General features: G+C 39.5%; 4 protein-coding genes across 6 annotated transcripts; 3 read left to right on the forward strand and 1 right to left on the reverse strand.

The window, feature by feature from the left end:
- Nucleotides 1–35: 35 nt before the first annotated feature.
- lsm12b (LSM12 homolog b) lies at nt 36–6,890 on the forward strand. Of its 2 annotated transcripts, none has more exons than XM_030399516.1 (5): nt 36–235; nt 2,211–2,344; nt 3,283–3,392; nt 5,002–5,128; nt 6,281–6,890. In XM_030399516.1, exons 1-5 carry the CDS (start codon nt 109–111, stop codon nt 6,371–6,373), a joined length of 591 nt encoding a protein of 196 aa, XP_030255376.1. In that variant the 5' UTR covers nt 36–108; the 3' UTR covers nt 6,374–6,890. The 2 variants fall into 2 exon arrangements, with proteins under 2 accessions (XP_030255376.1, XP_030255375.1); XM_030399515.1 differs by having other exon boundaries at nt 63–235; nt 2,208–2,344.
- Nucleotides 6,891–9,081: 2,191 nt separating this feature from the next.
- Nucleotides 9,082–10,518, forward strand: LOC115570784 (insulin-like growth factor-binding protein complex acid labile subunit). Its single transcript, XM_030399512.1, has one exon. The coding sequence runs from the start codon at nt 9,519–9,521 to the stop codon at nt 10,413–10,415; it is 897 nt and encodes a 298-aa protein (XP_030255372.1). The 5' UTR covers nt 9,082–9,518; the 3' UTR covers nt 10,416–10,518.
- Nucleotides 10,519–13,256: 2,738 nt separating this feature from the next.
- tmem101 (transmembrane protein 101) lies at nt 13,257–21,649 on the reverse strand. 2 transcript variants are annotated; one of them, XM_030399514.1, is made up of 5 exons: nt 21,522–21,649; nt 20,757–20,917; nt 15,724–15,904; nt 15,032–15,178; nt 13,257–14,270 (listed from the first exon to the last, which is right to left on the reverse strand). In XM_030399514.1, exons 3-5 carry the CDS (start codon nt 15,865–15,867, stop codon nt 13,962–13,964), a joined length of 600 nt encoding a protein of 199 aa, XP_030255374.1. In that variant the 5' UTR covers nt 15,868–15,904; nt 20,757–20,917; nt 21,522–21,649; the 3' UTR covers nt 13,257–13,961. The 2 variants fall into 2 exon arrangements, with proteins under 2 accessions (XP_030255374.1, XP_030255373.1); XM_030399513.1 differs by lacking the exons at nt 20,757–20,917; nt 21,522–21,649 and adding an exon at nt 16,902–17,083.
- gngt2b (guanine nucleotide binding protein (G protein), gamma transducing activity polypeptide 2b) lies at nt 20,910–21,893 on the forward strand. Its single transcript, XM_030399517.1, has 3 exons — nt 20,910–21,053; nt 21,213–21,301; nt 21,553–21,893. Exons 2-3 carry the CDS (start codon nt 21,218–21,220, stop codon nt 21,679–21,681), a joined length of 213 nt encoding a protein of 70 aa, XP_030255377.1. The 5' UTR covers nt 20,910–21,053; nt 21,213–21,217; the 3' UTR covers nt 21,682–21,893.
- Nucleotides 21,894–22,810: the final 917 nt, after the last annotated feature.

Here is a 22,810-nt window from a genome sequence, read left to right on the forward strand (position 1 = left end):
GTAATAACTGACAACGGCGCGACGTACGTCGACACGCCCAGGCTTCGTCTCACTACGACATCGCGTCGTTTTACGTACGGCAGGCGCTCCGGTTTCCTGGCGGAGAAGATGGCGGCTCCTGGACCGGGGGAGTATTTCAGCGTCGGGAGCCATGTCTCTTGCCTCACCTGCTTGGGCCAACGTCTGCAAGGAGAAGTGGTCGCCTTTGACTACCAGTCTAAGATGTTAACTTTGAGTATCCTTTGTTTGTTTCGAGCTGCGGTCGGCTTGCTGGCCTGCCGGGCTGCAAGGGCCTGTAGGGTAACCGAAAATATGTCAAATAGTGATCCGCGCAGGCGTAATTGGTGCTGGCTGAGTAACATATCTTTGTCCGTTTTTAAATATTTTAATTCGCAAGTTAGCTGCCCATCCATTTCTTATCTGTTGAGGACCCATTTGGTGTTACCGGGTCATTTCTCGGCTTCGCGATATCTGCTAGGGGAGTGCATGTGTTTTGAATCCACTCATTGTATTGCCAGACCTCAACCTGGCAACGAATCCTAGTAAGGCATCATGGCTGTGTGCTCTCAACAGGCACAAACCGATGCTAGTTAGCGAGCTAACTGACATTAATCTCACGTCGCGCTGGTTCGTGTGCACACATTTTCCACACGTAGTTTATGATGGCATTTGATGGAGACGCTAACTGCTGTTTCAAACATCTAGCGATGAATGGACACTGAGTACCCTTCCACGCTACATTCAAGTTGCTGCTAGCTAGCGGCTAGCATGCTAAGTTTCGGTCAACCCCACACTGCCGCTGCTAGCTCAATTAACGGTATTAGCATTCCCGAGCTTTTCAGCTGGGCTTTCTTACAATACCTCACCCGATTCTGGTGATATTTTAATTCTTGGGTGATTAATTCGGACGATTATGCCACATTTGTGTTTCATTTCCACATGATTTAGGTGTTAAAGGCATCATGAGTTCAAGCACAGCCAGCGTCAGCTTGCTGGTGGACCGGTGGTCTACACCCATTCATGGGTGTGCGTACGAGTATTAACATTATCGAGATGTGGATGGCATTGCTCGGTCACCTCATGACTGCCACTCACTTCAGTCGGATGATGTACTTGACGTCAACGTGACCGAGCTGTGGTGAGATAAATGAATGAAGTTAACACAGTGTGGCGGGTTGACACTTGACATTACAGGCCTTGAACGCTAAATTTGTTTCGTTTTGACACTGAACTACCCTCCAAAATAAACCGAACCAGCAGCGCGGTGAAATATGTGTTTAGTAATGCCATTGTGAGTCAGGCAGTGTGCTGGAAAAGCCTGGTAATTTACAAGAACATTTCCTTTATAGGCCTCACATTCAGTCCAATGATTTACAGCTCATAATGAATGACAATCAGAGCAATATCTAGGCTTTAGGTAAGAGCAGGTCACTTGTACAACTTGGGTCAAACTTTTAAGGTCATCCTGTCACTGGCATAACAGGTCACATCCCATTCTAGCATGTGTCTTCTGTTTTTTGCAACAATGAGCCAAAAACTTGCCACCAATGTGTCACAAAGTGGTCTGAAATATGTTGGAAAAGCCTGTTTACTGTCACAAGTCTGACAGGCTGTGCTCGTATTACTGACAAGAAAAGTGTGGTCGAAGCCTCGAGGCTCTGCTCTGTCAGTGTTTCTGAAGAACAGATTTATGTTCAGATTAATGTGCAACATTTTCCTGTTCCTTTCTCGTACACGTTTCTGTTTGTAAGTTCAAAATTTGGGCGAATTTCTCAATATTTCCCCGGAAAAGGGTGAAAATTTGGCTCTAAACCAGTGTGCTTGAAAATGAATGGGCCAGAGATCGAGTTAAATTTATTGATCAGGCATTTTATAACTTGAGTAAATCTTCAGGTGGGTGATCAACTCAAAAAGACAATTAAGTTTAGGGCTTTTCACCCCAAATCACAGAAATTGAACGCCTTCTTTGCTGATGTATTTTCCCTCATAAGCTGCACATCATTTTACTCATCTCTAACAATTGTTCATTCATTCATTCATCCATGATTACTGTAGGTGGCAGCACTGCCGATTGTAGCCGCATGCTGTAACTGGCACCACCTCTCACTGTCGGTGTTAGTCAGGCAGAGCTCTCTCTATCACAAGCCTCTCTGTTCAGTCTGTGATGCATCTCCATGAAGTCGTTCGCCTTGACTAAAGTTCCTTCGAAGAATGTGCTTCCTCCAGCGGTAAGCCGAACCTCAACGACGTCATCCTGATCAACTTAGCCTATGTTTCTGATGTGGACATAATAAATGACCGCACCGAGACTCCACCCCCACTAGCATCACTGAATGTTAGCAAGGTAAGTCCTCTTTAACTTTGATTCATCTGGCTCTGAAATTAATCATTTCCATCATCTTCATCATTGTCAGTACAGGCACACATGTAATAAACAAAAATAACAAACAAGACTCTTTACTGTTAAAACTCTGAGTGTGAGGTTGAACTTTAGAACACATGTAAGTGAAAGGTCGTCCAGGGCTGGATCACAAACAAAGATTATCCTTCACAGTGGAGGTCAAACAATAGTGGCTTTTTAAAGGCCAATATAAAAATCGATCACTGTCAAATGAACAACATGACCTGATGAGAAACTGTAAATGTTGACCTGAACGTCTAAGTCAAATAAATAAACTCACATCTGCCAAAGCCCAACAGAAACCTCATCCATAACTGCTTAATCGTTATTTAAACCCAATCAAGGACTTGCATCAAAGTGTACGCTCAAAGATAACAGCTGCACAAATATTCATGTTTTTTCTTTTCTTTCATTAAGCTCAAAGTTCCCTGAAAAATGAACGAAAATGCTGAATTTGTCTCTCGGAGCTTAAACACTTAAACACTATTATAATCGTGTACGAGTTCCAGTTTAGTTCACGACAGTTTCGCCTGACAGAGACCAAAACTGACGGTGTAATCACAATCACAGGACCCTTTGTCAACATTAGACTCAAAAAAAAATGTCCCAAGTTTGTCGCAAGGCGGTCAGACTTTCCTGAAACGGCCAGCAACAGCAACAAAGGGGTTGGTTTGTCAGAGAACAGACTTGTAAATGTATAATAACTCCTCAACTGAGACGCAGCAAAGAGCCCTGATGTTTATTAATGCATCTTTAAATTTGCTAAAACAAATCACGTGTGTGTAAATGACATCCTGTCCTGTAACTGGTGTCCAGTTCAAAGATCTCAGAGTAAAAAAAATGTTTTGATGTTGATGTCTTTTTGTTTTTTTTCTCCACAGCTTGCCAATCGAGCACGGACAGAAAAGGAGGACAAGCTGTCCCAAGCCTATGCAATCAGTGCTGGGGTTTCTGTGGAGGGCCAACAGCTATTCCAGACTATTCACAAAACGTAAGAACTTTATTTTATTGTGGAGTTAAAAGAGTGGAAGAGGTTGATGACTACACGTGTCAGACAGTTATGAACTAAAACTATGTTAAGAAGATGAAACGATGCTGATAAACAAATATTTTATGCCGCCTTCTATTGGGTCGCTTAAACCTTGAAAGTCTTCACGAGCCAAGCCAATCTAAGAATGCTGTTTTAACGTCTTCCTGAACCAGACACACATAAACGTAATGTCAGTAAGCGATCCAGTCTGAGTTTATGATCTGGAATGTGCTCGAATTAAACACTCAAAGAGACGGAGCACCAACACTGGCAGCAGCAGGATGAGGCTGTCTGTAAAAAGTCACCTCTTAGTCCTCCAGTGATCATGAAGCAGCATGTGATTCAGAGCTGATGAGTCCTGTGGCAGTAGAGCGAGACCCGACCCATCACCCTGAAAATATGAACACGTGCTTCACTCAGGTTTGTAGACGAGTCCTCGTTACAAAGAACTGTGAGGGCTGATAAAGACTTCTGCCTCACTTCATAGAGTCGTGTTAGCCAAGAATAAAACAGAAAGTAAAAGGAAAACTTAGAGAATTAATCTTTTTAAACAAAAAGAACAGCTGAGCAGAAACATGCTGCTGATTTAGAAGGTGAAAGAACACGTGAATAATACAGCGGATGAAAATGAATTTTGTCTTCTAATTTAACTACCTCACCTACAAACTCTCAGTCCAGGTATCTCTCTCTCCCTGGATTAGTATTTAGTAGTGAGTAGGTGCTCGTATATCTGCAGAAACAACGCTCTTAACCTTGATGGTTTCTCTGTAAATCCACCAAAGAAGTCGTATTTAACACACAATCTAATAAACGCTGAAATTGTTCCTTCGCCTGTCGGCATTTGGCTTGCTGGAGCTGACTCCAGACCAGTTTAGAGGTATAAAGACCGAAAAGCACACTTCCAATCAAACACAAAGGATCTTGGAGTTAAAACAGCTTATTTTTATTTCCTGATCTCATTCCTGACTGACTTCACGATCACTTTTTACAATTATTTCCTTCATGTCTTCTGTTTCTGTCAGAAAAAGGTTCAACTTTCTGACACATTCACATGTTTCCTACGTTACATATTTGATGGCGTCAGATTTTATTCCCAGATATCTGATCACTCCGTTTTAGACCCGATCACACTGTAATTGGACACCTGTACGCGTGTTTCACAACTTTAAGACAGATGAAACTTCTGTCAGTTGTCACGCCGTGATTACATTAATCTGGCTTCTGTATAAATTCTTATAATCTGAAACCAACATTGAATTAATTGTGACTCCCTTTTTCCCCCAGTGATTATGAAACGGTTCTATTATTAGATCAAGTTTCACTTTTACACACCACACATTTATATATCCTCATCTTCTATTTGTGCAAGATGTTTGACGTAGTATATTATAATATTCACAGTGGAAACTCTGTTCAGACACTCACCAGTCATACTGACAAACACTGTCATGGAATAAAAACCAGTATGACAGCGTGTTGTCGGATCGTTCCACTCGTGTTACATTGTTTGCCTCACAAACAAAACGCTTTCAGCCGCAAGACGAGATGATGTTTACTTTTGTCTCTGCAGCATCAAAGACTGTAAATGGCAGGAGAAGAACATTATTGTGATGGACGACGTCGTAATCTCACCGCCTTACCAGGTTGAGAACTGCAAAGGCAAAGAGGGAAGCGCTTTAAGTCATGTACGCAAAATAGTAAGTATGACCTTTTATATTTTTACTGTATTTCACCAACAGTACATGGCTTCAGGGCTCCAACTACATTATTTACTTTATGGTTTATAAATGCTCATTACAGTTGCTCAGAGCCAAAGGTCACATCTTCAAACTGCCTTTTCCTATATCTAACTGGACGTATCCTGTTTCTTCTCTGATGATTCATTTCAAACAACAAATTCATGTTGAAATCAGCAGCAGGAGTTGATGATGTAAAATCTTGCGGTGTAAAGAAGCTAACCGCTAAACAATCAGCAGAACTCAGAGTTCCTGTCCAGAGAGCGTGAAGCGTAACGAGGAACCGCAGTTTAAATGTGACAACATGTGCGTACTTCAGCTGAGCACAGTTTGGAGGTAGAAACGTTCTGAATGCCGATACTTAACTAAAAACAGTAGATGATTAAAAACTGTGAGGAAACAGTTTGATTTTGAGATGGTTAACATTCACGTTGGGACCGTTTTTATTTGCTTTTAAAGCCCCGACATTCATTAACGAGCCACAAAGATGTTTCCACTTGTGACTGTCTGTGTTTCAAAGCGCCTGTTGGAGTAACGCAGCTTTAAACGTTTCTCGCTCCATTTCTGCACATTGTACTTTACCTGCCAACACGACACAAGCTACACTGATTTCAGTCACATAAGGTAACTGAGCACCTGTATGAGTGAGATGGAGCTGTACCAATATGGCGTCAGGCCTCGTCCACATGTAAGTGGAGATTTTAACCTCAGAAAGTCAAATAAAAAAAAAATCCTTTGCACAGGAAACAAGTTTAGAATAGAACAAGCTCATCAAACCTGTTCAGGATCTTCTTCTCTGGTGTTTGACATGTTGTTGAAACAGACTTTAGCGCCACCTCCTGGTCCGGCATGCGTATGATCCTCTGGTGTACAGAGATGTCTTGTTAGATGAAGGTAATGATCCATACACATGCGGGCGAGGCCAGAAATCATCCATGCAGTTGAACATTTGACAGTAATCATTAAGATACGGGGAGAAAAGGTTTTACTGAAATGCAGAAGGGAAGTAAAGAAATTAAAACGCTTCTTTCTTCTCACCTCCACCTTCATAAATACAAAACTGTTTGTGTGTTTCAGAGTCAGTTGTTCATTAATGTCTCTTCGTTCTTGCAGGTTGAGAAACATTTTAGAGACGTGGAAAGTCAGAAGTCCATGCAACGTTCACAAGCACAGCAAACACAGAAGGACTCCACTTTATCTTCTTGAGTTGGCAGTGCGGGTCGGCCGGGGGAAGGCGACGCGGGTGGTTTTGTTTCCCACTGCCAGACGAAGTCGGCATTTCACTGTCGTCAAGTCTGAGACCACGAGGAGGAGCGCTGAGGGCCCTGGATCCAGAAGATCAAAATACCATTAAATGAAAAAGACAAAAAAGAAAGAGGAAAGATTAAATCTTAAATTAGACTTTATAAAGAATAATTTAAACATGAACCATAAAGCAACCATAGTTTCCTTAACTAACTCGTCTCATTCTGCCCCCACTCCTCCCCCCTGTCCCTGAAACCTTTTTCTTTTTCCGCCCTCCTTCCTTTGCCTTCAGTTCCATTTCAAAAAAGAGAAAACTAGAGCAGTCAGAAAGGCTTGTTAGCTTTATTTTCTGTCATTGTTTCCTTTTTTGCTGTATCCATGTTCTACTGTCTGTATTTTCTGTATTTTAAACAAAATGTGACTTGAAATGCCACACTTTAAAGGACATTTTCTAAAATAAAAGTAACAAAAATTCTGACTGTAATACTGTAATTTTCAACAACTTTTTGAAGAGCTCACGATGATTTTTGTGCCGTCACTTTGTTGGTTTTGACTCCGAGATAACAGGACTCGTGTTTTTATATATTTAAGGGTTAAACACGAAGCCGACATGTTTGTGGTTTGCTCGTCCTCGGCTGCATTTTTGTCCGTCACAGGTTGTTTTTGGACGACGCCGAGGTTTCTCTCTTCAGGGCTGTTGGGCGGTCTGATAGTGAAGCGAACTACAGGGACCTGAAGCATCTCTGTCTCACATGAATTATTTAAAGCTTCTGGTCTCTCGAGTGGCTTTTTACTGCTCTCTGGATGATAAAGAGCACTTAACAGAGTCAGTGTGGGCTGCAACCAACAATTATTGATTAATCTGCTGATTTATTTCACAATTCTGTCCGTAAAATGACAAAGTCTTCACATTTTCAAAACCCAGAGACTCTACGTTTAATCTACAGCGGATGTAGTTTTAAATTGGAAAATACAGCAGTGAATTTTATGCTTTTGGGTCGAGATGCAGCTAAAATCCAGGCGGGCTGAGGAAGTTTGATGGTAGTTTAAAGAACATTTACTCCAGTAGTTTACTTCAGTATTTCCATTTTCTTTTATTCTTTCACTCAGCTACATTTTTAGAGGCAAGTATTATAACTTTTTACATTCATGTATTCACGTTAGTTGCTAGTTACTTTGCAGATTACGTGCAGGATCAGAGCAAAAGTCATGTTTTAAACTTCATTATCCATAATATGATTTAAAAAAACAAAACGATTCCATTAATCACAAGAATGCCGAGTATAGGATCTAATAATCGACCCCTGGTATAGAAAATATACATACATGTAGTGTTAATATATTCATTTTTTACTTTTACTTTTCATACATAAGTTCATTTATAACCAAAAATAACTTTTTATATTTAAATCCAGCTAATATCAGATACTTTTACTCAACTACTTTAAGAGTCAGTGACTTTTGGGTGCTTTTATACTTTTATATGAAAAAGTAGGTCAGAAAGAAACATTTTTATTTCTGGTTCTGTTTTCTCGCTAAAATGTCAGAAAACAGTCGACTGAATCAGATAAATCGTACAAAATATTCAGTTTGTTGTCATGAAGGAGAAAGAAATCATGTAAAAATCATAACTTTTTGAGACTCTTGACTAGAAAATGATTTAAATGATGAATCAGTTATTAGAATTATATGAAAGTGGTGATTAGTTTTTGATCCCACTGTTGGAAAACATCTTGTTTTTCATTCTTCTGGTTTGATTTCATGTCATCATCAAAAGATACTCAGACTTAATTTTGATGTGACTACGAATTAAAACGATTGGTAACGACCTGATTCTCATATTTTTGATGTGGAGACGATGAGATGAAGTGACTGCTCTCATGTCTGTAACCACAGCAGCAGACGTAAATCCTTAATTCAGGAAGGAGTCCAAACGGACCAGGTTCGCTTCCCTGATATGTTCGGTGATTATCTGTTTAAGCCCATAATCCCTCTCTAATCAGGAATATTCAATGTCCGCTCACAGAGAATGTACTGAAATGACATTAATATCAAACCGGTGAAACGGCTTCTTTAGGATTTGCACTGAGGGGAACATGACTGAGGAGTTCTGATGGGTTCTGAACTAAAGATGCTTGTCAGCAGCTGGATGATGATCCGCGTGGTGATTCTTCTCCTGAACACGGCGTCGGGCTTCAAGTTGTGTCCCGGCTCCTGCCTCTGCTACGAGTCCTCTGACCTGGTGGACTGCCGGTCTCGAGGTCTGGTCCAGGTCCCTCTCAGCGTCCCCCACGGCACCTGGCTGATGGACCTGAGCGGGAACAAGCTGACGGAGGTCCGCAGCAGATCCTTCATGGGTCTGTGGACGCTCAAGATCCTGCTGATGTCCAACAACAGCATCCAGACTCTGCAGCCACAGGTAACAAAAAAACGCTTATATTGTTTGTTTATTAGGTTTCAGACACAGTTTCAGATCCAGTACTTCAGTCCAGTAATACTCGATTACATGTGAAACTTCTGAGAGTATTCTGAGATAAATGTAGTTAACAAATCAGAAGTTAAAGTACAAAAAGAAACAACAAAACTGTTACAGCTTGTGGAGCTAATTTAATCTTATTAATGATAAAAGTGTTTATATTGGTGTTTAATAGATGATCTATATTTAGATTTTAAGCTGTAATTGAGTTAATCTTTCTGTAAAATGTACAAAAGTAAAAGTACAAAGTGACTAGGTCGTTAACTAAACCTGTGAAGTTAAGCTGCAGCTATTTTCATTATCGATTAATCTGTTTTGGGGGGATTTATCAATTTAACGTGTTGAAATGTGTCCTCAGATCCCAAAGTGATGTTTTCCGAAGTCGCTCCTCTCGTCCGATCAATTCTCCAAAAACTCAAAGATTTCAATTTACAAATAATAAAAGCAGTTTTAGAAGAAGTTCTTCTTACACACCGTGAAAATGCTCCAAGTCCTTCATCCATGATCAGGAAAATGGACGTTAAGGGTTAAAAGTGTAAATGTCTCCTGTGACTGTTACAATATCAGGAACAGGAATCAGTTTCAGGCAGACGTCACTTTGGCAAATTGTGATAAAGACTTTTAGATCTAATGATTAATCAAGTCAATGATCAGCAGCTTAATCGATCAAGTAAAGCTTCTTCCAGAGTGCAGGCTTCTTTCTTACAGTTCTTTAGTGATTTCAGATCTGCTGCTCAGACTCTTTCCTGTGCTGTCCAGTCTCTGTCCTCGCTGCAGTTCCTGGAGAGGTTGGACTTGAGCTTTAACCGGCTGCGTTGGCTCCCTGAGGACTTCTCTCAGGGTCTGTCCTCCCTCCAGGAGCTCCGGCTGGACCAGAACCTGCTGCAGCACCTGGACTCCACTTCGCTGGCTGACTTTGAGAACCTGAGGAAGCTGGACCTCAGCTACAACCGCATCCGGACGATGGATGTCAGGGCTTTGGGCGGCCTGTCTCGCCTGCGCCTCCTCAACCTGGAAGGGAACCGGCTGAATGTGCTGAAAGAAGGCCTGCTGAGCCGACAGCAGAGCCTGGAGGTTCTGCTGCTCGGCCACAACAACATCTCAGTGGTCCAGACTGAAGCTCTGGCTCCTCTCAGGAGTCTGACTCGGCTCGGCCTCCAGGCAAACCAGCTGCAGCACATCAAGTTCAAGACCTTCCTGATGCTCCAGACCACCACCACACACCTCCAGATGTCCTCCAACCCCTGGACCTGCGACTGTGACCTGCAGCGCGTCTTCGGGAAGATCCACCGGGTTCGACACCTGCGAGTGTCCGACTACGAGGACATCACCTGCAGCGCTCCCGCCCAGCTGGCCGGCAGCTCCCTGGCATCCCAGGACGGTCGCCTGTGTCTGGCTGAGACGGCGTCGGTGCTCGTCATCAGCATCACCGTGACGATCGCCGTGATCGGTGCTGTGGTCAAAGCAGAGCAGAACCGTAAGACCAAGCAAGCTGTGAGTGATGCGGAGAAACAGGAACAACCCTGAAAAAAGACGTAGACGGAATATGTTTTAAAACGAGACACAAGACGGCTGCAAACGGCTCAAGTCTGTTTATGAGTGTAAGAAAAAACATTTCAGGATTTTTGTTTTCAGGAAATATTTTTTTTCCACACAAAAAAATTATCTTGAAAAAACAAATCTATTCCGTTTAGTATTTTTTTTTTTTTTAAGGTAGATTTTTTTCCCCTGAAAATAAAAATTCCTTTCACTTTTTTTTTCTACACGAAAAAAATTACCTCAAAGAAATATTGAGGTTAGTACCTGACAGGGTTGTCACGATACTAAAATTTTCAACTCAATACCGATACTCAGGAAAATATTCGATACCATTTTCGATACCACAAGGATAAAAAAAAGACCCCAAAATTTAAAAGAAATATTTTTATCAACAAGAAAAATGCAAAAATAACCTCTGTTACAACATGTAACAATTAAAAATTAACAGAACCACATGTTAAATATTTATAATAAAAAACACTTCTTCAAAAAGAAACTGCAACTGTGATAACAAGTTTCAGGTCTCAGGTCGATACTTTTGAAAATGAGTATCGTATCTGGATACAACATTTTAGTATCGATACTTTTTTGAGTTTCGATACTTTTGACAACCCTAGAACCTGAAACAGAATCCTCCTGAAAAATTTGTTTCAATTTCTTGAAAAAAATTAATAAATAAATTCTCAATTTCACACATGAAAAAAAAATCACTTTCTTTTATCTCTCTTGGTTTCATGAGCTGAGAAAAACTTGTGTGAAACCGAGTGAAGGGAATTTTTTAACAAGAAAAATCAAGAGAATATTTTTTCATTAGACTTTTTTTTATCTGTGCAACAGAATTTGTGGGGAGATTCTTTTTTGCCATGTGTGGAAATAAGAGAGAAAAATTAAACAACCCGTCAAACCGAGTCAAGCTGTCTCTTTTTTCAACATGGTTTTAGAATTTGTTTTTCCATGTGTGGTACTGACTGAATTTATATCTTTTTTACATGTGAAACCAGAACCAAGTGCAAAAGATTTTGTTTTCAAGAAAAGTTTCAAGATATTTTTTTTTTTCATGTGTGGAACTGAGAAAAAGAAATTTTAGGAGAATATTTTTTCATTTTCATTTTTCAAGAAAAATGTTTCAGAAGAAAACTTTATTTTTTCAAGAACGTTTTTTTAATGTTTGGAACTGGGTGAGAAAAAAAAATGGGGAGAAAACTTTAGTGTGAAACCTGCTGCAGCGCCTGGAAAAAAATCCATTCAAAACTTTTTGGGATCCCGAGGCTTTCAAATAACCAGACGATATGATAGTTCCATTGAGTTTTTTTCCATCTGTGAAATCTTGTGAAATGTTTTGTTCCAGAGACAAATAAATTGTGTGTGAAAACAAGAAAAGAAAAAGCTTTCTCCTCTCATCATTTTCTCCTCACTCCTGGCCCTGATACTCCTCCACGGCTTCTGTTCTATAGTCATTAAAAAGAGAGAATTTAATTTAGGTCATATTTAGAAAATGGATCATCCCCCCAAAAAATCCACCTGCCTCTGGGCTTCTGTTCGAACCGCTCAGTGGTGTCCTATAACTGATGTCCCAAATAAAGGTAGTCTCAATGGTCGCCTCATTAGTCATCATTGTTTTGTACTTTATAAACGTCACGATAACAACAGCAGTCTGAAACAGCAAACTGATGAACTGTTGAGAGGCAGCAAACAGGAAAAACAGAGACAGGTTTAAAGTCGTTCAGTGAGATTAACGTGTTTATTTAACCTCCACAGAAACTGAGTGATAATGAAAGTGAAACATCTGCATAAGTAAGATGATTACTGCAAATGTTCGTGCGTCATTCATGAGCCCCGGGGAATTTACTGATAGATCACTAACTTCACCTGAAACTCAAAGGTGAGGCGTCTCCTTTAGTGGCAAATTACACAACCAGCTGAAACTAATACAGTCTTATACAACCGTCCTGCAGTCTGTGGTGCTGTTTGACCATATTTAATCCAGAAAGGTGGAAGTTATTGAAGGACTGTCGTATCTACGGACTGTATTAGTTTTAGTGGGTGGACATTGTTGGCCTAGATGTTCACGGGTAAAATACATTATTTCCTGTTTTCCAGGGAAAATGAGATTTCACACTGAGATGAGATTTCTTCACATTGCTGCAGTGAAATGTAACCAAATTTTAACCTGTGACAGACTAAGAGATCACCGTTTCTCAAGTTCATAATATTTCTGTCGTTATCACAAAATAACAAGTGCTGTTTTCCCAAAATTGCAGGAATTTAATTCACTATCGAAAGGGAACAAGATAGTGGTCCGTCGTATTTCTAGGCTTCATGTCGATAAGATCAGCGGAGCGTACATGGCATCTGAACGAGAGCAGCAACAGAGAACAATGTATAAAACTTTTTACGATCACTTTTTATATAAAACTTCATGTGGTTTGTTTTGAACCCCACAGAGCAGAGTGTGTGCTGTGGTCCACTCTAATGAATCTGATCAGGTCATTTTCTCACGATTAATTAATCTTCCTTTGGGGGAAACATTTGTTCTAGGGAAAATAAATCGTGTGTAAAGACAAGGGAAGAAAAAAATGTCAGGAAATTATTTTTTGCACACCTGGAAAAAAATTATATCATCATTATAATGACATCGACAAAACAAATCAAACTCGTTATCACAGGAAAACAGGAAATAATACGTCTCGACCCATGACCATTCAGGGCTTCCGTACAACTGAGTGTTTAATCATAAATGTCTGATTACGATCCAATTTAGTCCACGAGGCAGAAGTTCACATCCTGCAAAACACTGTTCATTTAAAGAAAAGTCGTAGAGGTCACAGATACAAAGTAAACAGTATGAATTTATTAAATACAGTTTAATTAAAGTTTGCACAATTTCAGTGAAATGATCCAATTCTAAATCATCACAATACTCATTCTGTGCTCCATTATGTAACTAAATTAAGTAATTTCATATAAAATGTGATCAATACTTACACAGATAAAGAAGCTGCACTTATTCAATAAAATGAACAAGAGTGCAAGTTAAAAGCAACATAAGTGTTTATAATCAAATAGCTGCTGCGCTCCCATTTCATAGACAATACCGCCAAAGTTAAATTTAAGTTTCCCTTTATTTGTAAAATATTTAAATCATATCCTGTAAAACATTATCGGACCATTTAAGACTTTGTTTGGGAGTGAAAGATATTTTCCCCGTAGACTTGCAGTACAGTACTCAGTGTTATGTTTCAGAGCATAACACAAACAAAAAATGTAAACAAGAATCTGAATAAATTATTAATTTGCAAAAAAGGAAGCTCCTGTTTTTTTTCTTTTTCTTGTAACAGCAAAGTTACCGTCTGATAGGCAAAGACAATCAACGCTGCGTACATCCATCAGTCTCAGCTGGGAGTGTTTGAATCCTGAGAGGTCACCGAGCCGCGGCAGCTTTGAGTACAAAGCCGAGCTGCAACGTAAAGGCCGACAATCTCACCCTGCGCAGACACCTCGGTCTGTAAAAGTTGTCTGTGAGAGCTGGGGGGTTCAACCGTCGGTCGCCAGGATCAGCACGGCGCCGAAGATGCCCACGTTATGTCCGATCAGCTTCATCTGGTTCCAGAACTCCACCTTGCGCGTGTTGTGCCAGTAGCCGAGGTTGCCGTCGATGAGCAGGATCACCAGCGGCAGGACGACGGCCAGAATCTGAGCCGCCAGGCGGATGTAGCAGCCGGAGAGGAAGGCCAGAGCCAGCACCCCAAACAGCACCTCCAGCAGCATGAGGGTGATCTCTCCTCCGATGATGTGGTTCAGATACGCCTGCTGGTCCTCTTTGCTGTGCTGCAGCGAGTACACCTAGTGGAGGGAAAGTGGTACTGCGTTATTTAAAATGACACTGAAAATACTGATGAACTCTTTGTGAATTAAGTATTAAAGGTAATTAAATACCAGCTCATCCAGTTAAAGTCCTGGATTTTCTTGTGAACTTTATACAAAGACTTCTGCTGAATTGATTAAATTATGTAGCTCTGTTCCAATTCCCTTTTTAGTTATGAATTATTGAGGTTTCTCCCTTAGAGCTACATTTCAGCATTTTTGTGATTCTTTGTATGCGTTTTTATTCAAAGTCTTTGTCATGTTTCACTAAATTGAGTTGAAATTTGTATTATTTACACATTAAATAAACTGGAACTATAATTTGCAATTGTTGTTGTTGTTGCAGAATGTTTTACAGCAATTAAATAAAAACACCATTTCAAAGAATCTTCCATCTTCAAAAATTAATATATTCACTAGTTTTCACTTTTCTGCGATGAAACTTTGATTCTGTGTCATATCAATATAATTCCATCACGTCTAGAAGTCATTCGATCCTTCGTAAAAAAAACTGCCACAGATTCAGCTTAATATAGTTTCGGAGCTGAGAAAATTAATTTAAATGTTTTGTTTTCACTCCAATAACCACAGATTCAGGTTTATTGTGATATATAAAAGAAAAAGGAGCATGTGATAGTTTGGACAACAGCTTCAGGTAGATAATAAATGAATCCTGAGAATGGATCTGTGTTTGTGTTATCACGCCACGGAAAAATCCACAAAACTGACACGAGTCTTACCATACAGATGAGGTAGACTCCCAGGAACACTTGTCCAGTAGACTGCAGTGATCTGCTGCGGGGTTTCTGTCTGTACACCTCCCCCGCACCACTGCCCAGAACCAGGAAGCCTCCAATAATGGCCAGCGCTCTGGAGTACATTCGGACCTGCAGGAAAACACAGTTAGGATTTAAAGTATCCTCTAAATGCTCATTTCTGATAAAACCAGCTACTTTCAGACTTGTAGTGGTGACCCAGATCTACTTCTCCCTCATGTGTGACACAGATCTGTTCTTTATTTTTCTGGGCCACTTTCACATGCGCTTCTATATCTGACACCCAATTTGTGGCAATTTGACTTCTGAAAAGTCAGACTTTAGTAGGAAGCACATTGTCCTTCCATTTTGACTTTAGGTAGAACATTAAATGGGTGAGTTGTCAACTATTTTCATGTGTCAATATTAAGTGGTTTAAGTAATTTTATTTGGTCAAAATTATCCTATTGAATGTGAATATGTTCTGTTTTCTGTCCTCTTCTAGGACAGTAAACTTCAAACCTTGATACTGCGTAAGCTAAACAAGAGGAAAAGCCTACCTGCACAAAAAACCCTCATACTAATCAAAAGGTTGTGGGAAGTCTGGTGACGATGAGCACACAGTAACTGACTAGCAGCTTGATACTGTAGACCGGAGATGACAGGAGGTTACTCACCTTAAGCCAGTCCCCATAGTACACCTGTTCTCCAACATACGATGCGTAAGTGCTGATGGCCAGCTGTATGGCAGAGCACATAGCAAACCACCTCCTCTTCACCCCAAAGGACATGAAGCTGGCGCAGAGCACGGCAGCCCCCATGTCCACATACAGGTACGGCACATGGATGTCTGGTTTCCTGGAGAAGACAATGAGTCAAAAATCAAACTCAGTGGATTGTTTTAATTCATACATACATTTAAATCTCCATTGTGTCTTATCACTCAAATTGTATGTGTGTATGTATTTATTTTTACACTAAGGTTGCAGCAGTATACCCGTATCAAGGTATTCCATGATATGAAATTTGATGGTTATTTTGCTGTGATCATAATCAAATCATACCCCAATAGTGTTATCAAAAATATATATATTTCAAATATTCCAAATTCTTCAGTAATATTATGATATATTCAACTGTACTTCACTGGATTAGATGGATGTGTGTTTTAACACTGATTTTTTTTTTTCACCTGTGTAAAATGGACAACCACAACCAAACTACTTCCAATCAAGTAAACACACCCAATTAATAAGCCCTTTTAGCAGAACACAAACTTAAATATTCTTGCTTTTAAAAGGCACCCATATGAAACTGTAGGAAAGAAACAGATGCAGGCTGGCATGACAAAAGCAGTATAAATTTTACTTTAAGTTGGTATAATTACAGATAATTCAGATGGGTGTGGTTGTCTAAAACAGACCAGCCCACCACAGACTGAAACAATACACGCCCAGTGTACATAAGAGATTAAAACCATCATTACTACCAGGAAGAAATTACAGCCTGTCCCCTGTCAGACTGAAAATTACAGGCCAGGCTAAATATAACTTGTCCTTTTATCTTAAACTAGTTCATATGGCTGCAACTCTCTGCCTAAGTTTTAGTCTACCTGCTGAAAAACAACCCTTATTAGCACGAACACAAGTTCAAACCTTCAACAGAAAACACACAAGCACACATAGGCCTATTGTCCAGTAGCTGTTATTTACATACACCCACTAACGTCCTGGACAGGTATCTTGATGAATGAAGGCTGCATTTGCATGAGTTTGACGCTGGGTTGGTTAGCTAGCATTAGCTCTTTAGCTAACAGTAGCTACATTACAGCGCTCTATTCATGAGTTCCTTTTACCTTTTCGAGTCCGCTCGTTCAGCAAACAGCATCAACATGCTGAAGCAGTTCCAAAATCCGAACCGGGTTAAAATAAATGCTCCCAACTGGCTGAGAAATCTCAACGTCTGTTTCCTACTGGGAGCCGCCATTGTTGCTGCACACAAACCCTCCAACGACACGACAGGTACTGGAGTGACATCCTGTCAAAATACATACACCTGTCGAAGTAAAAGTATGTGCTTTCTCCTGTACAGAAGGTATCGTTGATTTAAACTAAAATGCTCTTATTTTGAAAGGAATTTTAAGTCTAGTCCAAAGACGTCCTCCTATTGGCTGACACGTCCATTTGGGCGGGACGGAGTCGTTCGTCGGAGCGGGAGAGAAGACAAACGCCGCCATCTTGAGGAGAGAGTCGATTATTACAAACATTTAAGGTCACAGGACGAAAATGATGTGAAGAGATCTGTTTTAATTTAACTGTGTTAATTGACCAGCATAAATGCTCATAGCACATTTTATTGACAGACATAATTGCCATCACCTTTTTCAAACCGTTCCCCAAATGTCAGGAATATAATTCTGGTGGGAATTATTTTTTTTAATTATTTTTTTTAAATACTAAAAGTTATTTAAATAATTAATAAATACAAATAAAAATGTATATATATATTTCGACCTACAATAGTTTCTTTCTTTTCTTTTTTTTTTTTTTTTACTAATCTAATAATACAAATTAAAATATACATTTTGTTTAATTTTGACCTAAAATACATTTACAAAAAAAAAAAAAAAAGCTTTTAATCATTATTATTTTAAAACTAATTGTAAGTTGGTTTATTTCCATCTGAAGTCCCTGGGCAGATGTTACGAAGCTATCATAAAGACGATTTCAAGAATATAAGATTAAGATTACAAAAGTTTTTAGTCATTCAGAGTATCATTCAGATTCAGATTAAGAATACTTTATTAATCCCCAGGTGGCGAATTGTTTTTGTTCCAGATGCTTCATGCAAAGTAAAAATAGAAATATAGCAAGAATATTAAAGGTTATTTTAAAGGTGCACTGTGTAGTTTTGGGGAAGAAGCTTTATGCCAAAACAAATTAAATGAACAAACACTTTCAATTTCATGACTGAAAAAACAAACAACTAAATAACAACGTGACCTTAAAGGCCAAGAATTTCATACAGTTTTACTTTATTTATATGTGGCGGACCCTGCCATCTTTCTAGCTGCAATCAGTGTTCTGGGACCTTATTTTCCTCTGAGAACACCTTTAAAATTCTGAGTTTTAATTTCTTCTCCACAACTAAACAGGGCACCATTATACTACACTGTTATTGAATGGAGAATATCAGTGTTAGTAAAAAACATGCACTAAATAAGACATGTAACTGTAGAATGTAAACTCCTCAGGTCATGAAAACCAACAAATTCTCTTAAACAATACACATAAAGGACGTCACAGTGTCCTCAGAAGGAACTACGGCCTACAAAGAGTTAAAAAGCTAGAGGAGATATCTTGTTTTGGCTTATTTTGTCTAACCAACTGTCCAAAACCCAAAGATATTCAATTTCCAATAACAAAATACTGAGATAACCATTTCATTCTAACATTTCAGGGTCTGGATCCAAAGCGTTAGGATGTTTGGCAATAGTTGATAAACGACTTAAACAATAAAACTATTAACAAAATTCTTGTTGAATCTTCAGCGCTGATGTGAAGTGTCATAATCTTTAGAGAGAAATCAGAGTAAGCTTCCACACTCCGGTGTAAATGAGAAATCTAGCGTATAAAAAGTTGGACAATGAAAGTGATTCAAGTATGGAACTAAAATAGGACTGATCAGTGGGGAGGGGAGTTTGTCATCAGGTGATCGGTGACCAGGAGCGTCTCCACGCTGCTGTTGATCCACAGTGACGTGTCTCAGGTTAATCTGCAGCAGATGAGACTAACCCAGATAATGAAAATGGCTTAGTGTGAGTCCTGCTAAAGGTTGAGTTAAGGATCAGCAGCCCGTCATGTCTCACATCGAATGTTAATCAGAGGTTATTAGCACCTAGTGGGACGAGTTTCACAGAGTAAGACATCAAACCTTTAACTTTAGCTTCTTAAGAAACGTTAGTTTGAATAGATACAGTTATGTGCTCCGACACACAAGTCAAGACATTCGGATGCTGTCAGCCGATCCATTAACTATTCCTGCTTATCCTGCGTCGCCCGTGAGCTGGAGTGAGGATGGGACACGCTGAAGGCCACATTCACAAACCCATCTACATCTTCAGCATTTCAGATTCTTCTGTTCACATATCCTGCATGCAGAGCATACAACCAACAGGCTCGAGAGAGAGAGAGACATTAGAGAGATGGAAGAAGTACTCAGATCTTGTACTTCATTAAAAGCAGCGATCATACTGTCGCCTATAGCATTATCTTGTCAAGTAGAAGTCATGCATTTAAATTTTTTACCTAAAACTTCTATAAGAAACCTTCATTTTTGCTGATTCTGCCGTTCCCTTTGGACAAAAGTAAACCGTTTTAGTCTCGTACCACCAGACTGCAAAGCAGCTTTTTGCCTCAGGCTGTGAGACGCCTTAATTCATCCTACAACTCCCTGCAATAAAAAAAGATATTGAAATTCTAAGACGTACTCAACCTGGATTAGATGGAACCCCACCTGTGACAAGCTTTAAAGGTGCTCTTTGTAAGAAAAGTAGATTTTTCAGTCACATAAAAAAACTGACGCTTTGGGACAAGTTGACCGCCATCAAGTGTCGAGACTTATGAGACTGACTCATAATCAGTTGAAAGTTCTTTGTGGTTGGTTAAAATAAAAATACAATAGTATTAAGATCAAAATATACTTTGAATAGTTAAGGTAGAAGTTATCATTATGCAGAATGCCATATTTCAGCAAAATCTGTATTATATTATTGGTTTATAGTTATTGTTGCATTAATATGTTCATGCTGGTGACGGTGGTTGAACTACTTTATATAGTTTATCTTAGCCTATAACATTACATCATTATATAATTGCTGGACACTGTATTATCACACTCAATCTGCAAAATAACTAGTAGGTAAAGTTGTAAAATAAATGTAGAGGAGTAGAAGTATGAAGTAACAGAAAATGGAAACACTCAAGCAGAGTACCCAAAAAAAGTAAATGTTCTTAGTTACTTTCCACCACTTGGATCGTCTTTTAACTCCGCGATGGTTAATTAAACAACAAATTGCTGACAAGAGATGAAAAATACAAGCTTGTTTTATAACTAAATGTAACCATGAGGCTTAAAAGCACATGTAAAACTCATGTTAGCTCCTGTAAACTGATATTCATTGTATGGAGAGCCTTCTCTGTTTATAGGCCAGCAAGACTGTTCCATAGTGCACCTTTAAAATACTACATACATGATGCAGTATTTCAAAACATGGATATTTGTTTCTCTGCAGGTGTTAAAGCAGGAACAATGCAATTGTCTGAAAAGAGACCTTCAGAAAAAATTGACAGCAGCGTCAGTCTTGTATATTAGGCGTCTGTAGCCTCCTATAGGTCAACACTTTTAAAATTTATTGGAGCGTCATTGTAAGACTTAGAACAGCTGATTGGATGGACGGCAAGATTAAAACATATAATTAAATCAGTGGTGAAGACTTGGCCTGTTTCCTCTCAGCACAAGAGCTTATAATGTGTCAACACAATCAACCCAACTCTTACCACATACTGGATTAAAAACTGTATAGTTAGTATTCTTGTCTCAGTTAGCAAAGCACTAGTTAGCTCATACTGTATATACTTTATATGTGCTGTACACGTCTACCACAGTTTGCAGTTAGCAACAGATGACGTCTCATTTCTACTCATCTCACTTTCTCCAACATGTCGCCCGCTGCAGATCTGTTAAGGATCCGCGTCCTCTTCCCTTCCTCCTTCCTGTCCAGGGGTCACGGCTCCTGATTGTTTAATCTCATCACGGGGGATTGGTGACATCAGGTCCAATCCTGTGCCGACCTCCTGCAGCATGGATGAGCTGGGATGAAGAGCAGTGGGACAGCACAGTTCAGTCAGTGTGAAGCAGCGACCAGACAAGAGGAAGCTAGACAATCGATGAGCTCTTAGGAGCCAACACTTTTTTTCTGATTGTTGGGGACCCCGCCATTCAACAGGTACGGACTGATAACTGAAATGTTTTCTCTATCATGGATTTACATTTATGTTTGTCGAGGGAGTGCTTCTGAAAAAGAATAATCTAAAAAAGATTTAATTTGGCTTTGAAGAAAAGCACGAGAGTAAACTTTGAGACACTTGTTGATCTTGATTTACAGCCAGGATGGCTCGGGATATGTCAGATAAGGAAATCCTGAAAATGGAACTGGATCAGCTGAAGAAAGAAGTTAGCACAGCCAGGACACCAGTAAGTAAAAACAACCTTTCATCTTTGAACAGAATTTCACACTTTCTTGCCATCAATTGTGGGAAAAATCTGTCAAATGTTACTTTTGATTTGTTGCTACCAAAAGCTTGAACTGTATTAAAACAACATAGAAACAATTACAGCTTCACAAATACATTTCTAAACATGCAAGTTTAAACATTAATGACTGTGAAAAGAAAATTTGTTTTGCTATACTCACATTTGCTCTTCATCTTTCCTCCGATCAACAGGTGAGTGCAAACTGTGCCGAGACCATTGCTTTCTGCGAGGAACATTTACCAAACGACCCGCTGATCAAGGGCGTCCCAGATGACAAGAACCCCTACAAGGGAGACAAGGGAGGCTGTACAGTAACATAGCACATCGCAGACATCCAGGGAAAAATCGCAATGTTTTTTATGAGAGCTGGGACGTTGCTGTAGGAATTCCTGTGGATGAAATGTATAGTGGCAGCAAGAAAACTCAGATCTGTAATAGTACTGAAACAAGGATTACTGTATTTACCTGTTGATATGAACATGTCTGTCAATTTGTAATTAAATTCAAATAGCTGTACAAAGCTTTGACCTCACCTGGCTGCTGACATTATTGCTATACATATCTCACCTTTATTGCACTTTCATGTCTTTATATCACCGTGGTTAATGTTCAATAGGCTGCGTATAGTTTGGTGTCCAACATCAGTGTAGGTCATCATGACGCTCACTCGTGTTACTGACAAAGCAGGGCAAAGTCACAGGAGTCGTGCAGCGACTGCTTAGTCTAATTCTTAATAGGATTTCAGTCGGTTTCAGAGGCCTGTTGACAAAGAGCCGCTTCCTGTATCAAAGTCTTTAAGCTTATTCCAGCGGCTTCATCCAAGCTTCCTTTTCAAGCTCTCCATCCAATTAGAGTCATTTTCAATCTGGGTCAACAACACATATGCATCATTTGCACAAAATCTGCAACACCACTATGTGAATGCAGCTTTTTAAGTGCAGGTTTAATATCGATGACTGTAAAAAATACTTTTTTTTTTTTTTCTACCTCAGGCAGCACAGGCGTATCATTGTTTTCGTACAACTTAAACTGTTTCTAAGAATATAGTGACCTTTTTATGGTTTTACAGGTGGAGGACCTTTACAACAAGGTCCAGATCTTAGCTGACCTTAACACAGAGGCCAGAACAACCTCAAGACTTTAAACTCCCTGCTTCAATGAAAGGGCAATGTATGTTGTAGCACTGCAGCTGGCACTGATATTGAAAGTACCCCAAAAGTCACACTACAGTAAAAGTAAAGATATCACGGTAAAATATTGTAGGTAATGTAATCCCCAGATTCAAACAAGGCGTTGAATAAAAAGCACAATATAATGTGAGTCTGTCAATGTTATACTGCTCCAATGCAAAATCTTTAGAATACATATTTGAATAATTAATGACATAAACTAAAATAAAGGTTTTATTCAGGTTATATTTAGTCACATTCACAAACTTCGCTCCTCGAT

The sequence above is a fragment of the Sparus aurata genome, chromosome 20 (genome assembly GCF_900880675.1).
Source record: "Sparus aurata chromosome 20, fSpaAur1.1, whole genome shotgun sequence".
In the NCBI taxonomy this organism is placed as follows: domain Eukaryota; kingdom Metazoa; phylum Chordata; class Actinopteri; order Spariformes; family Sparidae; genus Sparus; species Sparus aurata.

Coding starts and splice junctions, on each gene's coding strand:
- LOC115570784 (XM_030399512.1), top strand. CDS start 9,519: ATGATTAATCAAGTCAATGATCAGCAGCTTAATCGATCAAGTAAAGCT.
- lsm12b (XM_030399515.1), top strand. CDS start 109: ATGGCGGCTCCTGGACCGGGGGAGTATTTCAGCGTCGGGAGCCATGTC. Junction 2,345..3,282: donor CATCACTGAATGTTAGCAAG/GTAAGTCCTCTT, acceptor TTTTCTCCACAG/CTTGCCAATCGAGCACGGAC. Junction 3,393..5,001: donor TTCCAGACTATTCACAAAAC/GTAAGAACTTTA, acceptor TTGTCTCTGCAG/CATCAAAGACTGTAAATGGC.
- gngt2b (XM_030399517.1), top strand. CDS start 21,218: ATGGCTCGGGATATGTCAGATAAGGAAATCCTGAAAATGGAACTGGAT. Junction 21,302..21,552: donor TTAGCACAGCCAGGACACCA/GTAAGTAAAAAC, acceptor TCCGATCAACAG/GTGAGTGCAAACTGTGCCGA.
- tmem101 (XM_030399513.1), bottom strand. CDS start 17,032: ATGGCGGCTCCCAGTAGGAAACAGACGTTGAGATTTCTCAGCCAGTTG. Junction 15,179..15,723: donor ACTATGGGGACTGGCTTAAG/GTGAGTAACCTC, acceptor GTTTTCCTGCAG/GTCCGAATGTACTCCAGAGC. Junction 14,271..15,031: donor GAGTCTACCTCATCTGTATG/GTAAGACTCGTG, acceptor TCCCTCCACTAG/GTGTACTCGCTGCAGCACAG.